Below are 15,648 nucleotides of genomic sequence, written 5' to 3' on the forward strand. Positions count from 1 at the left end.
AATCTATCATTGACGATTTAACCAATTCATCTTTCGTATGCCACTCTAGCAAAAGATTATACATTTTGGAAAGGTTCTTAAAGTTCGATTCTATCAGTTCTGTTTCCAGTTTTGATTTTTCTACTTGAAAACCAACTTTTTTGTCCATTTTAAATGTTTCATACACCTGGTGATATTGCAGCCAATCGGGGACCTGACTTTTCACTTGATCGTAGCTTTTTAACTTAAATGAGTCCCCTTCCTGCTGCAATATGTCCATATATCTTAACCAACTTGCAGACATATTCGATCTCTTATAGGCCTTGGCCTCCACTGGAGAAATCCATCTAGGAGTCTTTCTCTCCAAAAGGTCTTTATATCTAGTCCAAACCTGATACAAGGATTTTCTAACTATGTGAGTCTTAAACGTTCTGTGAATTTTAACCTTGTCATACCAAAGGTATGCATGCCAGCCAAACATGTTATCGTGTCCTTCCAAGTCCAACACATCAACATTCTCTAATTTAAACCAATCCTTTAACCAGCAAAAGGCCGCTGCTTCAAAGTAAAGTCTTAAATCCGGCAGGGCAAAGCCTCCTCTCTCTTTAGAGTCTGTTAGAATCTTAAACTTAATTCTAGGCTTTTTGCCCTGCCATATAAACTTCGATAGGTCCTTTTGCCATTTCTTAAAACAATCCAGTTTATCCAAAATTGGTATGGCTTGGAATAAAAACAGCATCCTTGGTAGGACATTCATTTTAACCACTGCTATTCTTCCCATTAGCGACAATTTTAGTCTTGTCCATATTTCCATATCTTTCTTTATCTCCATCCACAGTTTTTCATAATTGTCCTTGTACAGGTTCAAATTCTTGGTTGTGAGATTGATACCTAGATATTTTACAGTTTTGACAAAATTGAGGCCAGTGCCTTCTTGTATTCTTTGAATCTGTTCTGCACTCAAATTTTTACCTAAAACTTTGGTTTTCTGCTTATTTAATTTGAAGCCAGCTACAAGTCAAAATTGTTCAATTAATTCCAAAGCTCTGGGGACGCTGCTTTCCGGTTCCTGCAGGGATAACATCAAATCGTCTGCGAAGGCGCGTAATGCAGCCTCTCAGCATTTAATTATGGCTTTTGTCTTTCTGCCTTTCTAGGGATCGGGTCACTTGCCTTGCTTGGGGCTGGTCATCAGGTCCAACAGAGAACCCCTACGGTGCTGCTACCAATGCCCCCCAGGTCAGTACCTCTGTGCACTGCAAGGACAACCTCACTAGAATCCTAGAATCATAGAAATTAAGGGGATCTGCAAAGGGTATATTCCAGACTTGCAAAATTTATTGGGGCAGGAAGCAGGATCATTTAGAGGGTTTGGCCTGGATAGAAGAGGGTGTGGCCTGCGGAGAGTTCTGAGGGCCAGGGAGAGAATCCTGGAGGGCCACGTATGTCTCTCTGGCCCGAGGTCCTTAACCCTTCGCTGACTGGCTTTCTATCCACCCCCCCCCCTCCAGCAACTGTTCCCAGGTCAGCTCATAACACTGTAAAAGCGCAACATTGGAAATGAGTTTAAATATCGTTATTCCTCCTTATTTATTCTCTCAGATTTATTTCATAAAACTTACATACCGCTTGGTTGTTGAGAACCTCAAAGGGATTGACAAGAAGAATAAAGCAGTAAGATGATTAGCAGAAGCAATTAGATCGCTGGGGGGTGGGGTGGATTAAAACCAGCAATGAATTAAAAACACGCGTTCTAAACACCTGGGTGCGCTTGTCTGAACAAGGATGTTTTTAGCAGGCGCCGGAAAAAGCACAGCAAAGGCAGCTGCTCGATGTCAAGTGGCAGGGAGTTCCAAAGCGTGGCTTCTGCCACGCTAAAAGATGGGAGTTCTTCTTGCAAATGTGGAAGGGATGCTATGCAGCAGTTGTAACAGGGCCAGATCCGCGGATCGAAGTGGTCGGCTGGGCCTCGAGGGGAGTTTTGGGGCTTGGCTTCCAAGGCGATTTCGCTGTGCTTTTGTTATTGAACTCTCAGAAACCAGCGTGAGCAGTCTTAGTTGTGGTTTCTTCATAAAAACCAGAGAGGTGTGGTCTGTCATGCCAGAAGGGGGAGCTTCCCCTCCCTCCGGAAACATGGTGCTTTTGGGGGGCTGTCTGAGATGAGCTGGGTGGGTGACTCATCAAAGTTTGCAAACTCTGTGGCCTTGGAAGCCAAGCCCCAAAACTCCCCTCGAGGAACTTAAGAGAACTCTGTGGGTGGGGGGTGTTTTTACTGTCTTTCTAGAGGAAATTTCTGACATTTTGTCCTTCTGACGGTTCTTTTTTTCTGTTGGGCATGAACAGCACGCTGTCAGGGTCTAGCATTAAATAAGGCGTTCCCCTTCCAGTCCTGGGTGCTGAAATAGAGATGTATAATCCGCTCAGGACTCCTTTTAAGGCTTTGTTTTTCCTGCAGTTGGTCAGTTTCAGCCTGAGCTATACCACTACAAGTAGCAGGTACAGGCTTTGCATGACCTAACGCTCCCCCTATAAGGCAGGGAAGGAGTCGTGTGGGTGGAAGGAGGGAAAGCCAGGCTTCGACTCTTAAAGGAGCCCCCTGAATGACCTGACAGGTTAATAAAGTTCAGGATCCTTCAGGATCTACAATTTTTAAACTTGCTGCGTGGGAAGAATGGCAATCTGCAAAGCAAACTTTTAATTAAAAACCTCTCCTTTTATTCTGATCAAAAGTACCGTATTTTTCGCTCCATAGGCTGCACCTCGTTTTTGGAGGAGGAAACCCAGATTTTTTTCCTGGTTTTCCTCCTCTAAAAGCCCTGTTTTTTTGAGGATGAGCTAAAAGTTTAGCAACTTTTTTTGCAAAGGGAAAAACCCTGTTTTTTTGAGGATCAACTAAAAGTTTTGCAGCTTTTTTTTGCAAAGGGAAAAGTCCTGGGTTTTTTTAGGATCAGCTAAAAGTTTTGCAGCTTTTTTTTGCAAAGGGGGAAAAGCAAAGAGGAAAAGCCCCGTTTTTATGGGGTTCAACTCACATTTTTGCAGCTTCTAAAGGAAAGGGAGCCTTTTCTACAGTTTCCAGACAGATAATCTAATTAGCCAGTCACATGTCGCTGGGGAAACAAACAACCTCCCTCTGCAGCACATTCAACAAAGGAGGGCGTGGCAAGAGGGCGGGGCTGAAAGGGAGCCGGGGACTCTTATCTCTCTCCCAATCTCTTGCTGATCAGCTGCTGAGCGGGGTCCTTTCAACACCCCCTTTTCTCTTTGTAAAATAAAAAGCATGATCCTCTTTTGGCCCCTGGGAAATTCAGCTCCAGGGACCACCATTCGCTCCATAAGACGCACAGATATTTCCCCTTACTTTTTAGGAGGAAAAAAGTGCATCTTATGGAGCGAAGAATACGGTATGTGCCAGCAGAGATTAACTTACCAGTGGCTTTAATAGCAGCTGGCCTGTCTTACCGCGACATCATCCTCACAAGACAATAAAAATTATAAATGGGAAGAAAAGCCACGTTTGGCGAAAACTAAAGAGTCCTCTCCAACCCAATGATCTTACGACAGTGGGATCTGCAAAGGCCCTGGGACTGGGTTGAGAGTGGCCTCCTAACTTATTTTATTTTATTTTTAGGATACACCCAGACTGTGACTTGCCCTGCGAACCTCACGGACTGCAAAAAGATCCTGTGCCAAGACGACTACTACCTGAACGAAGCCCACGTCACGCCCCGTTGCGAGGCTTGTAAGCAGTGCCTGCCAGGTATTTGCCCCCCGGACGCCCGTTCCCCTTTGCAGCACACCGCCTTTTCGATTGGCGCCTGGGCTCGCCTCCTCCTGCACCAGCCTCAGGTGTCAAAGTCCGTGGTAAAGACTTCAGCATGTTATAAGAAAAATACTGCTCCCTTTCCCTTATGGGGTATCTAAGAGCTCATATAGAGTCCTTAAGTAGGTTCTCCATTGGTAGGAGAAAACAACAGAGGCCAACCAGAAAATAAAGGTCCAGTCGCGGACAACTCTGGGGTTGCGGCCCTCATCTCGCTTTACTTGCCGAGGGAGCTGATGTACAGTTTCCGGGTCATGTGGCCAGCATGACTAAGCCGCTTCTGCCGAACCAGAGCAGTGCACGGAAACGCCGTTTACCTTCCCGCTGGAGCAGTACCTATTTATCTACTTGCACTTTGTCGTGCTTTCGAACTACTAGGTGGGCAGGAGCTGGGACTGAGCAACGGGAGCTCACCCTGTCGCGGGGATTCGAACCGCCAACCTTCTGATCGGCAAGCCCTAGGCTCTGTGGTTTAGACCACAGCGCCACCCGCGTCCTTGACCAGAGAATATTGAGAAGCACAGTAGCTAGTAAGCTAGTAAGCCTGTTCTTTATTAAACTGTTGCAACCGGGTGCTCCCCCACACACACACAGGAGGGGGGGAGGGACCCCAAGCCATGCGTCCAAGCCCTTATATAGACATTTGAAAATTGACTCCCCTGTAGCTCAAGACCACCCCAAAAAAAAATCATACATACATCACTGAAGAGGTGGTCTACAGCAGAAACCCTGTCTGCCAGGAAACCTGATAATGGTCACTGATTGCAATACCTGGGCATTCTGAGCATTCTTTTGTGATGGTAAATGCGCAGTTCCTGAATCCAGGTCCCAGGCTCACCCTATGCATACACAAATACACCCCTAAGACAGGATTTGTGAGCAAAGAGACAATGGAGAGGCTTTCACATTTCCTTCCTCCTTGCAGAGAAACATTTGAGGTCAATTTGGGAGAGTCAAAATGGTTTCAGGATTGCTCTCCTGTACTATTTCAGACACGTGGCTTATATACTTATGTATGTGTTTGCCTTGTAAATTTATGAACGTATGATTTATATATATGAGACATTAGAATTCCTATAACAAGCATCATATGCAATGAGAGCCAGGGTAGTTGTTGATCTAGAACGGGCGGTCCAACTTTTCATACAAGGGGGCTGCAAGAGTACTTCGACACAGGGCCCACGGGCCGCACACTGAATTAGATTTCCATATTGCTAATTAAATGGTTCGCAATATATTTAATATCATTTAACATACACCATGAATGGATTGAATTATTAAACAAATACAATGCACAAACGGATGCATACGCTTTTGTTAACAACGCACGACACACAAGTTTTAAGTCTTTAAGATGCTTTTTCTTCAGTGTTGACAAGGAACGCCAAAAAAAAGGCCTCGCGGGCCACAGGTTCATAGAATTGTAGAGTCGGAAGGGACCCCAAGAACAATCTAGTCCAACCCCCTGCAATGCAGGAATCTCAGCTAAAGTATCTCTGACAGATGGCCATCTAACCTCTGTTTAAAAACCTCCAAGGAAGGAGAGTTCACAACCTCCCGAGAGAGACTGTTCCACTGTCGAACAGCTCTTACTGTCAGATAGGTGGTTGTTTTTTATGATGCCTGAAAGTTTTTCCCGGTGTTAGACCAAAGCTAGAATCTGGGTCCAAATCCCCATTCGGCCACAAAGCTCGCTGGGCAGGCCTCATTCAGTCACTACCTCTCAGCCTAACCTACCTTGTGGACTAAAACGGCATCTGTTTGGGTCCTCTCCAACAGACCGCCACCTAGTAGAAAAACGTCCCTGCACCAGCCGTTCCAACCGGGAGTGCCAATGCCAGCCTGCCTGGTACTGTAAGGAGCCGTCGACGGGCACCTGTATTACCTGCGTCCCGCTGACCACTTGCAAGCCGGGCTCTGGGGTCAAGACCAAAGGTAGGTACAAAGCAATTGAAACCCTGTCAGGATTTTGCTTCGGGGGGGAAACGCGTTCTGCCATTGGGCGGCAGGGGAGATCCTGCCATATTTGTTCTCATGTTATGAGCCCTTGGGTGGAATTTTCCTACTTATGGGGGCAATAACCCTCATCATGCAATAATAAAAATTAGGGGTGCGTTTCAACGATCGATGCCGGTCTCCTTTCAGCGAGATCTGCTATTTTCTAGGCAAGTGGCACAAAGGGAAACCAGAGGCAGAGCATAGCCTTCGTGGCTAGTAGCCATCAATAGTCCTCTCCTCTATGGGTAAATGATTTGGGGTGCTCCAATATCTCCTTTGAGGGTGACCTAATTTGTGTTTTCCATGAATGTTACGTAGCAGAGCCTGCACGCTATTTCCTTGCTATGTGTATTTCCAGTTTTCCTAAACAACAGCTCCTCCTTGGTGTGCTTCTTCAGAGTGACCTTAGAGTCGATCCTCCAGCAGGGGTCAGAAAACTTGTTCAGCAGGGGACTGATCCACTGTCCCTTAGACCTTGTGGGGGGCCAGACTATGGATTTAGAAGGTTATTGGGCCGGATCCGGCCCCTGGGCCTTAGTTTGCCTACCCATGCTCCAAGGTGACAACTAGCCTCCTTGACTTCTCGTCAGATGACTCCATGCCCTCCAACTTTTCTCTGATGGAAATAGGGACATCCTATTCCATAATAATAATTTTACTAATTTATACCCCGCTCAACTGACTGGGTTGCCCCAGCCACTCTGAGTGGCTTCCAACATATATAAAAACATAATAAAACATTTTTTAACATAATAAAACATTTTTTCCCTATACAAGGCTGCATTCTGATTGGTTCAGGGACGCAAGTGACGCTGTGGTCTAAACCACTGAGCCTCTTGGGCTTGCCGATCGGAAGGTCGGCGGTTTGAATCCCTGTGACTGGGTGAGCTCCCATTGCTCTGTCCCAGCTCCTGCCAACCTAGCAGTTCGAAAGCACGCCAGTGCAAGTAGATAAATAGGTAGCTCTGCGGCGGGAAGGTAAACGGTGTTTTCATGCACTCTGGCTTCTGTCACGGTGTTCCGTTGTGCCAGAAGTGGTTTAGTCCTGCTTGCCACATGACCCGGAAAGCTGTCTGTGGACAAACGCCGGCTCCCTCGGCCTGAAAGCGAGATGAGCACCGCAACCCCACAGCCGCCTTTGACTGGACTTAACCGCCCAGGGGTCCTTTACCTTTTACCTTCTGATGGTTCAGAGTTTGGATAACTCCCTACCCTCCAACATTTCTCCGATGAAAGTAGGAGCATCCTAAGGAAATGCGGGACATTCTGGGATCAAATCAGAAACCAGGACGGCTTATGTAAATCCGGGACTGTCCCTAGAAAATAGGGACACTGAGACTCCTTCTCAGTACCTAAGAGCTCCTCTTTTGGCTGCTCTAGGAAGCTGGAGAGAGAGGCCCAGCTGCAGAAATAGGAACAGGTCTTTGACCTCCTGGGACCCCCAACCATGGCACCTCTGGTGATGCTTGTTTTAAACTAGTCTTTTATCATTATTTTCCCCAGGTACCTCCGACACAGATACCGTCTGTGAGGAATGCCCTCCAGGTACTTTCTCTGATGAAGATTCCAGCACCCAAACCTGCAAGCCTCGCACTGAGTGAGTGATCTTCCTCTGTGCAATACTTTATCTAGTGCGGATATAAACAAAAACCCGGTGGACTACCTTGCAGGGTCGTTTGTAACATTTCTCTCATTGTGTTGGGTTATTTTTTTTTCTCCCTCTCCCTCCTTCTCACCCGCCCCCAGCTGTGCCAAGTTAAACAATGTCCCTCTGGGTAAAGGGGCAACCACACAGGACAAACGCTGCCTGGACCACTCGCCTGGGCAGTCAACGCTGCCGGTGGGCGCGGCTGCCGTTCTCCTGGACCCCTCGCCTGCCAGCGTCCTCAGCACAACCGTCGGTGAAGGCAGGGGCGAATTCAACTCCACCCACATCTTGCCTGTGAAGAAACCGAACAGAGGTTTGCAAATGGTGTTTGGCGGGGAGGCACGGGGACGAATCAAGTGTTAGGCCTCATCTGCGCTGTACATTTAAAGCTGTATCGTACCAATTTAAACAGTCATGGCGCCCGCCCTGTGGAACGCCCTCCCATCAGATGTCAAAGCAATAAACAACTGTTGGACTTTTAGAAGACATCTGAAGGCAGATATTTGATGAATCATTGTATTTTAATATTCTGCTGGAAGCTGCCCAGAGTGGCTGGGGATACCCAGCCAGATGGGCGGTGTGTGTGTGTGTGTGTGTGTGTGTAAATATTGTTGTTGTTATTAATGGCTTCCACCCAAAGAATCCTGAGAAATTCCGTTTAAAGTGGTACAATGCAGCTTTAAAACGAAAGTGCAGATGGGGTCTGCGTCTTCAAAGCACTGTCCACTCTCTCCCAAAAGCAAACTGCAAAAATGTCGGCTGCTTGTCTCCTTTCTGTGACTTTGTTTAGAACTGTATTTTTTTGTGTTTCGAAAAGCTGAACTTCTGCACCGAGGAGATCCAAGCGCTGGGTCACGAAAAGCACTGCTTAGCCACCCTCCCCTGTGAGGTACCAGGGCGAGTCACAGTGATTTCAAAGGCACAGTATTTAAAAACAGTTGGCAAGAAAGATCAGTGTGGTCTGATCTGATCCCCTGGCTCCCGGGAAAAACCCTAGCGCCTGTGTTCTGGACCAAGTAAAGTTTTCCTGACTGTCTCCCAGGGCAGCCCCACACCACAATGCATTACAGTCGTCTAGCCTTGAGGAGTCAAGGGGCTGGAATGGCCAACTGCCTCAGCTAAAAATCCCCCAAATCTATATCTTATAGAGCAGTGTTTTTCAACCTTTTTTGGGCAAAGGCACACTTGTTTCATGAAAAAAATCACGAGGCACACCACCATTAGAAAATGTTAAAAAAATTAACTCTGTGCCTATATTGACTATATATAAAGTAATTTTTCAATTTTTCCCACGGCACACCAGGCAACATCTCGCGGCACACTAGTGTGCCGCGGAACAGTGGTTGAAAAACACTGTTATAGAGTTATCAAAGGTGCATAAATTAATTCCTTCTGCTGCGCTTTGCCAAATGAACAGATCACAAGGCGTTACTCAGTTCCACAGTTGTTGCTTCTTTAAACCACCTTCCACATATATTTCTTCCTCGCCCTTTCCTTTCATTCCTTGCCCATTCCTCTGTGTGTCTTCGGCATTTCAGGGGAGACTGATTTCGCCCTCTTGGTTGCTGTCCTCCTCTCCGTGTTGGTCCTGTTTGCCGGCTTGGTGATGTTCTGGCGGAGGAGGTTTTGCAAGGCGTGGATCGTCCCCCATGCAGCGAAGAGCGAGCTGACCTTCTTCCGCAGGAAATCTATGCTCAATCTTCAAGGTGCTGGTTGTTATAACATATATATGTATATATAATAACATATCACATCATTAACAACCCAGAAGCGCAGTGGCAGGGTATTCCGTCATACCACATACAAACCAAACACGCAGTAAATAGGAATGAAAGAATGGCAAACATTCCACTTTATAATTGAGACATGATGAGCATCCAAGTCAGAAACACAGGAAATAAAATACCACCAAAAAAGTGTTCTGGATCCTTCAAACCCCCACCCCCCACCCCGAAAAAACATGAAGTTTACGTGTAATTTTTGCCGCAACAGCCAAAGTCCATAAGTTCTTATACCACACAGCCAAAAGCAGATTTATTGATGTTTTCCATTGCTGGGCTCTTGAAATACCAGGGGAAGCTAAGCTCTTTAGAGAGAGACAAGCGTTCATGTTGCCTGCCCACAAATTCAGTAAATGACAGGTGTCGGGAAGGCTGAACAGGTGATTTAATCGTTATAGATATTTCTTGATATGCTTGGGGTGAGAATTATGAACTTTGGTGTTCCTGCCAAAGATGGAAAGATGTCCCTCGGGGTCCACAGCCCCGTGTTCTCGTTGTCATGACAACATTTACCTTTTGCGGATGCTGATTGCAAATGGCAGCTGGTGCCCATTGGGGCTGGTGGGGCAGAAGGCGGGGCACCCAGGGGCGTAGCCAGGGGGGGCATAGGCCGCCCCGGGTTCCAGGGGAGGGGGGTTGACACTTTGGCCGCCCCCCCACCCCACCGGGTGGGCCCCGAACGGGGGCACGCCACCTTTCCCCCCCTCTTCCAGCGGCTATTTTTCTGTGCGAGGGGCCGAAAAATAGCTGCTGGAAGGGGGGGGGGAGAAAAAACAGGGAAAAAGCCGATGGAAGGGGGAAAGGGGGAGGCAAAGCAGGGGCTTGAACGCGCCTGCTCTGCTTCCCTTTCCCCCCTCCCAGCGTTTTTTTTCGGCGGGGGGGTGGGCCAGCGAGGAGGGGGCGTCATGCCAGGGACAAGCATGACGCCCCCTCCTCCCTGGCCCACCCCCTGCCGAAAAACAGCTACGGAAAGGGGGGGGAAAGGGAAGCAGAGCAGGTGCTTCCCTTCCCCCCCTTTCTGTAGCTGTTTTTCGGCCCGAGGGGTGGCCAGTGAGGAGGGGGCGTCATGCCAGGGACAAGCGTGACGCCCCGTCCTCGCTGGCCTGCCCCTCGGGCCAAAAAAAAGCCACAGAAAAGGGGACGCTTCCCCTTTTCCTCCTTTCAGCGGCATCCACGTGCGTCGTGCCCCTCCCCCAGGGGGGTGCCTCTGCGCCGCCGCGGGCAGCACAGAGGCTTGCTACGCCCCTGGGGCACCTCAACGGTAGGCGGAGCCAGAGCCAACGATTGGCTGAGGCAGGGCCAATGAGACGCAACGCCAACTCGTTCTAATTTTGTCCCTAATTTTGCTGGGTCACACAAGAGCAGCACTGAGATTCAGGAGGAGGAAACAGGTCAGGCAGTGCCATCCACTGGAATAATATTTAGTTATTTTTATTTAATTAATTGCATTTATACCCCCCTCCCCCCCCTCAAGGAGCTCAAAGTGGCATACATGGTTCGTCTTCCCCTTCTTATTGCATCCCCGCAAAAACCCTGATTTCTATCATACATTTTAAACATTTCTCATACAAAATCATATACTTAAACTAATCAATGGTTGTTATTGCTTCAAGGCTTTGTTTACGCCAGTGTTTTTCAACCACTGTTCCGCGGCACACTAGTGTGCTGCGAGATGTTGCCTGGTGTGCCGTGGGAAAAATTGAAAAATTACTTTATATATAGTCAATATAGGCACAGAGTTAATTTTTTTTAGCATTTTCTAATGGTGGTGTGCCTCGTGATTTTTTTCATGAAACAAGTGTGCCTTTGCCCAAAAAAGGTTGAAAAACACTGGTTTACGCATCCAAAAGATTATTTCAAAAAGGCCTAAGCTGAAAATAGCGCATTGTCTTTTCTCAGTTTTTCTTACCACACTTTCAAGGAGAGGTCAGTAACTGCAGGCAGTAATTTTAGCTTTCTGGCATTTGTCCATGCGTGAATAAATAAATGCAACATACGTAAATATTGATATTTAACCTTTATTCTTGTGTTCTTTTTATATTGTATTTTTATGTTGTGAGTCGCCCAGAGATCTACAGATGAAGGGTGGTATACATAATAATAATAATAATAATAATAATAATAATAATAATAATAATAATAATAATAATAATAAGTCAAGGCAGAGACTGGCTCAAGGTCAACCCAGCGAATTTTCTGGCTGAGTGGAGATTTGAACCCTGGTCTCTCCCAGGTCCTAATCGGGCACTCTAACCACTACACCACACTGGCTCTTGCCTCTAGTGAGAGGTGAGCAAAAGTTGACATGGCGTAGCTCAGTCAGTAGAGTATTAGGGTTGTGAGTTCGAGCCCCATGTTGAGCAGAAGATTCCTGCATTGCAGGGGGTTGGACTAGATGACCCTCAGGGGTCCCTTCCAACTCGACAATTCTATGGTTCTCGGTGTATAAAATGGTGCGTCTCATAGAGAAAGTGAGCTTTTTCCTCCATCTCTCGTGACACTAGAATTTGTGGAGATCGAAGGAAGCCGGATGTTGGGGAGAGTCAGGGCAGATAAAAGGAAGCCCTTATTCATGCAGCGCAGAATTAAACTGCGGGACTCCTTGCCGCAGGAAGCAGGTGGTGGCTGGCAGCTTGGATGGCTTCAAAAGAGGAGCGGACAGCCCTCTGTCTGCTGTGTGAGAGGCATTATACCTCTTGATACCAGTCGCTGGAAACAGCAGAAGAGGACTTTGTGGAGTTGAAGGGAGAGCTGCCACTGCGAGGACAGAATGCTGGACTAGATGGGCCATACGCCGGATCCAACAGGGCTCTTCTTTTGCTCTTAAGTCAGAAGGCATTCAGGTTTGGGGTGGCGGAAGAGCGCTGGTCGATTGGGTTCTTGTCATGACTTCATTGCAACAGCAGGTGGCACAGTTCCCTTTGTTTTGGGTACCAGGATGAAGCTTATACATGTTTTGAGTGCTTTCAGGTGCTCCCTGTCCTAGGAGCTCAGTGTAGCCCATCATGCAATGCTTTGCTTGAATATCGGAGGAACATAGGACGCCATAGGTCCATTTAGCTCAGTATTGCCTGCACGGGCTGGCAGCTGCTCTCCAGGATTTCTGGCAAGGACCATCGCCGTCCCTACCTAGGGGTGCTGAGTCTGGAGGCTTTGTTTAAGCTCAGAGCCGTTGACAAACGTTCTATATGGGTTTTCCTAATCCATATATTTTTATCTGTAGAGTTCATAAAAATTATACTACTACTTGAAACGTTTTTTAAAAAAACAGCAATAAATTAAAAACAGATTAAAGGACACATCAGCCTTCTACATGTCTGGGTAGGCTTGCCTAAACCATAATGTTTTTGGCAGATGCCAAAAAGAGCACAGTGATTGATCCTACTTGATGTCACTAAAAAACATCATCTGCTAAAAACATTTTGTTTTGGTGAAAGCCTGTATCATATAGAATGTTGGCAGGTGTTTTAATCCATTTGCCACTGATTTTAATTAATTTTGAATAGTTGTTTTTACCTGCTTTTAACTGATAATTTCATGCTTTTATTCTTTTTGTAAACCACTGATGGGATTTTGCTTGTGTGTGTGTGTGTGTGTGTAGTGTGTTTTACAATCGTGTACACATTTCATGAAATATAAATGCATATAAATTTTATGAAATAAATAAAAAATAATCTCTCCTTCTTTAAAAAGATGTTGAAAGCCTGAGGCCATCAATTATCTTTTTGGCAGAGACCTTTCCTAATTAAAGAATGACAGGCTTTGTTTGTGTAGGGAGAGGGAAACCTTTTGGGATTGTCGTCTCCAGAAATTAATGGAGATTTAATCCCCCTTCTCATTTTCTCTCTCTTTTGCAGCCTCTAACCCAGCGAAGATTTGCGAAGTAAGTATGATCCCTTGCCTTGCAACTTGGCATACCGAGGGGTTAAAGAAAGCTTTATGTTTCTAGCTGTTGCTATTTTTTAAAAAAGAAGGGGAGGGCAAGAAGAAGTGCCACGAAAGAGGAATGGCAGGAGAAACTGATGGACTATGTGGAGATGGCGAAATTGACAGGAAAGATCCGAAACCAGGAAGATCAAGTATTCGAAATGGACTGGAATAAATTCTTACTTTATTTAAAAGATCACTGTAAAATTTTAAAGTCACTGACAGGAACGTGAAGATAGGCCTACTTGTAATGAGAAATTTTTACTACATTTTACTTGTGATTTATATATTTATTTGGAAAACATAAAATATGCAGTTAATTATGAGGCAAGGAAATAACCCGTGGAGGGAAGGAGGGAAGTCTGAGGGTTCAAAAGAACCTAATAAATAGAGAGGAAAAATGATTATTGTAAAGATGTTAAAAATGTGGAAAATCAATTAAAAATTATTATAAAAAGAGAAAGAGAGAGAGAGAAAAGAAGGGGAGGACATGTCAATGTGTGCCTGCATGATATCCTTCCTCCAAGGAGCTCAGAGTGGTCCAAATGGCCATTTCCTGGCTATTAGGTTTCCTTTCCCTGCCAAGTAGGTTAAGCTGAAAGAGAAAACAGGGAGATTGAGGCCACCCAGTGAGTCTCATGGCTGAGCAAGGATTTGAAATCAGGTCTGCCTGATGGGATGGGAAGCTGGCCCTCCAAACGTTGGACACCAGCTGCCATCAGCCTCAGCCAGCATGCTCAGTGGTCGGGGATGGCAATGTGAGGGCCTCTGGTTTCCCAACCCTGCATTCAAAGTGCAGCATGGATAGCTCAGTTGGTTGGCGCATGTTGCTGATGACGCCAAGGTTGCAGGTTCAATCCCTGTATGGGGCAGCTGCATATTCCTGCATTGCAGGGGGTTGGACTAGATGATCCTCAGGGTCCCTTCCAACTCTACAATTCTGTTTCTATTCTATTCTATTTGGTGATGGACGTAACTAAGGGCAGTGAAGGCAAGCGAGGGCCTAGTTCAGGGAAGAGGAACCCGTGGATGTCCCTATGTCACTGGGCCCCACCTCCTGTCAGCTGACCAGCCAGCGTGGACAACAGTTGTGTTCTGGCAACATCTCGAAGGCCACAAGTTCCCCATCTCTGAACCAGGCCCTCACTTGCCTTCGCTGCCCTTTGCTGTAAGCACACTGTTTCGAAGGCAACTTCTACGGGGCTTAAATCTTGACGGTGGGGAAAGCCAGAGAGGGAGAACTGGGCAGGGAGAATAGATGACTGGCCTTCCTGCCCAGGATAGACCCTTCACCCATTGATCTCCTGCTTTTCTGTCTTTGCAAGGAGAGGACCAATGGGCCGGACTCCGAAGGGCATGGATCAGGAGAGGGGGACCAGCTGAATCCCGAACCCCTCACAGAAGCCACTGACGGCATCTCCTCCGTCTTGGAAATGGAAAACACTCCTGACCTTGGTCCTGATGGTGCCGAGCTGCTTCAGATGGATGGAGGGACGTTTGTGGAGCCCCCCCTGCACAACCACACGAGTAACCACATCGGTGAGTCAGGCGTCAAGGTCGGTGGCCCTCACTGCCTCCTGTGGGAGTGAGTGCTCCGTTATGGGTTGTAGAACACAGTGGTACCTTGGTTGTCGAACGGCTTGGCTCCCAAAAAAATCGGCCCCCGAATGCCGCAAACCCGGAAGTAATTGTTCTGGTTTGCAAATGTTTTTTTGGACAACCTCAGGTACCACTGCATATCCATTTTTTTGCAAAAAGAACATTAAAAAAAATGAAGTGAGGAATGTTTTGAACCCCCAACTGTTTTCCCCCACCTGAAGCTATGCTTTATGTGTGACTGAGGGAGGGGTAATAACACTGTTTCCTGCTTTCCCCCCACCCTAGAGAAAATATACATTATGAGAGCTGACACGGTGATCGTGGGGGGCGTTTCGGAAGTGCCTTCCGGGAAGATGTGCCTTGCCAAGGAGGAAGATGGAGGCTCTGAGAGCCAGGAGAACGTAGAGGGGAAGGAACTGGCCATGCACTATCCGGAACAGGAAACGGAATTCCACCCAGGAAGTGACATCACAACTCCCGTGGAGGAAGAGTGGGAATTCCACAATTCCTGTGAAAAGGCTTTGGCCATCTAGCTGGAAAATGACGGGTGCGCTTATAATAATAAATAATAATTTTATTATTTATGCCCTGCCCATCTGGCTGGGATTCCCCCAGCCAGTCTTATTGAGCTAGGAAGCATGACTCCATCTCTATGGTGTTTTTAGCGTAGGAAGTGCTCTGCAATCGTACCTTGGTTTCCAAACAGCTTGGTTAACAACTCAGAACTCGAATGTTGCAAAGTGGGTGTTCCGGTTTGCGAACTTTGCCTCGGAAGCCAAACGTCCGGCGTGGCTTCCGCGGCTTCTGATTGGCTGCAGGACGCTCCTGCAGCCAATCGGAAGCTGCGCCTTGGTTTCCGAACGTTTCGGAAATGGACTTCCGGAACGCATTCTGTT

At 46.9% G+C, this 15,648-nt stretch overlaps 1 protein-coding gene across 1 annotated transcript in view; it reads left to right on the forward strand.

The window, feature by feature from the left end:
• The window catches only part of TNFRSF8 (TNF receptor superfamily member 8), a 37,559-nt gene extending 22,246 nt beyond the window's left edge, over nucleotides 1–15,313 (forward strand). The window contains exons 3-10 of the mRNA XM_033156874.1: nucleotides 3,608–3,736; nucleotides 5,579–5,734; nucleotides 7,301–7,394; nucleotides 7,544–7,758; nucleotides 8,984–9,151; nucleotides 13,084–13,109; nucleotides 14,479–14,692; nucleotides 15,038–15,313. Coding sequence (XP_033012765.1) covers nucleotides 3,608–3,736; nucleotides 5,579–5,734; nucleotides 7,301–7,394; nucleotides 7,544–7,758; nucleotides 8,984–9,151; nucleotides 13,084–13,109; nucleotides 14,479–14,692; nucleotides 15,038–15,285 — 1,250 coding nt within the window. The 3' untranslated portion in view covers nucleotides 15,286–15,313. The remainder of the gene's footprint in view (nucleotides 1–3,607; nucleotides 3,737–5,578; nucleotides 5,735–7,300; nucleotides 7,395–7,543; nucleotides 7,759–8,983; nucleotides 9,152–13,083; nucleotides 13,110–14,478; nucleotides 14,693–15,037) is intronic.
• The last annotated feature ends 335 nt before the right edge of the window (nucleotides 15,314–15,648 follow it).

Source organism: Lacerta agilis, chromosome 8 (assembly GCF_009819535.1).
Source record: "Lacerta agilis isolate rLacAgi1 chromosome 8, rLacAgi1.pri, whole genome shotgun sequence".
NCBI lineage: Eukaryota > Metazoa > Chordata > Lepidosauria > Squamata > Lacertidae > Lacerta > Lacerta agilis.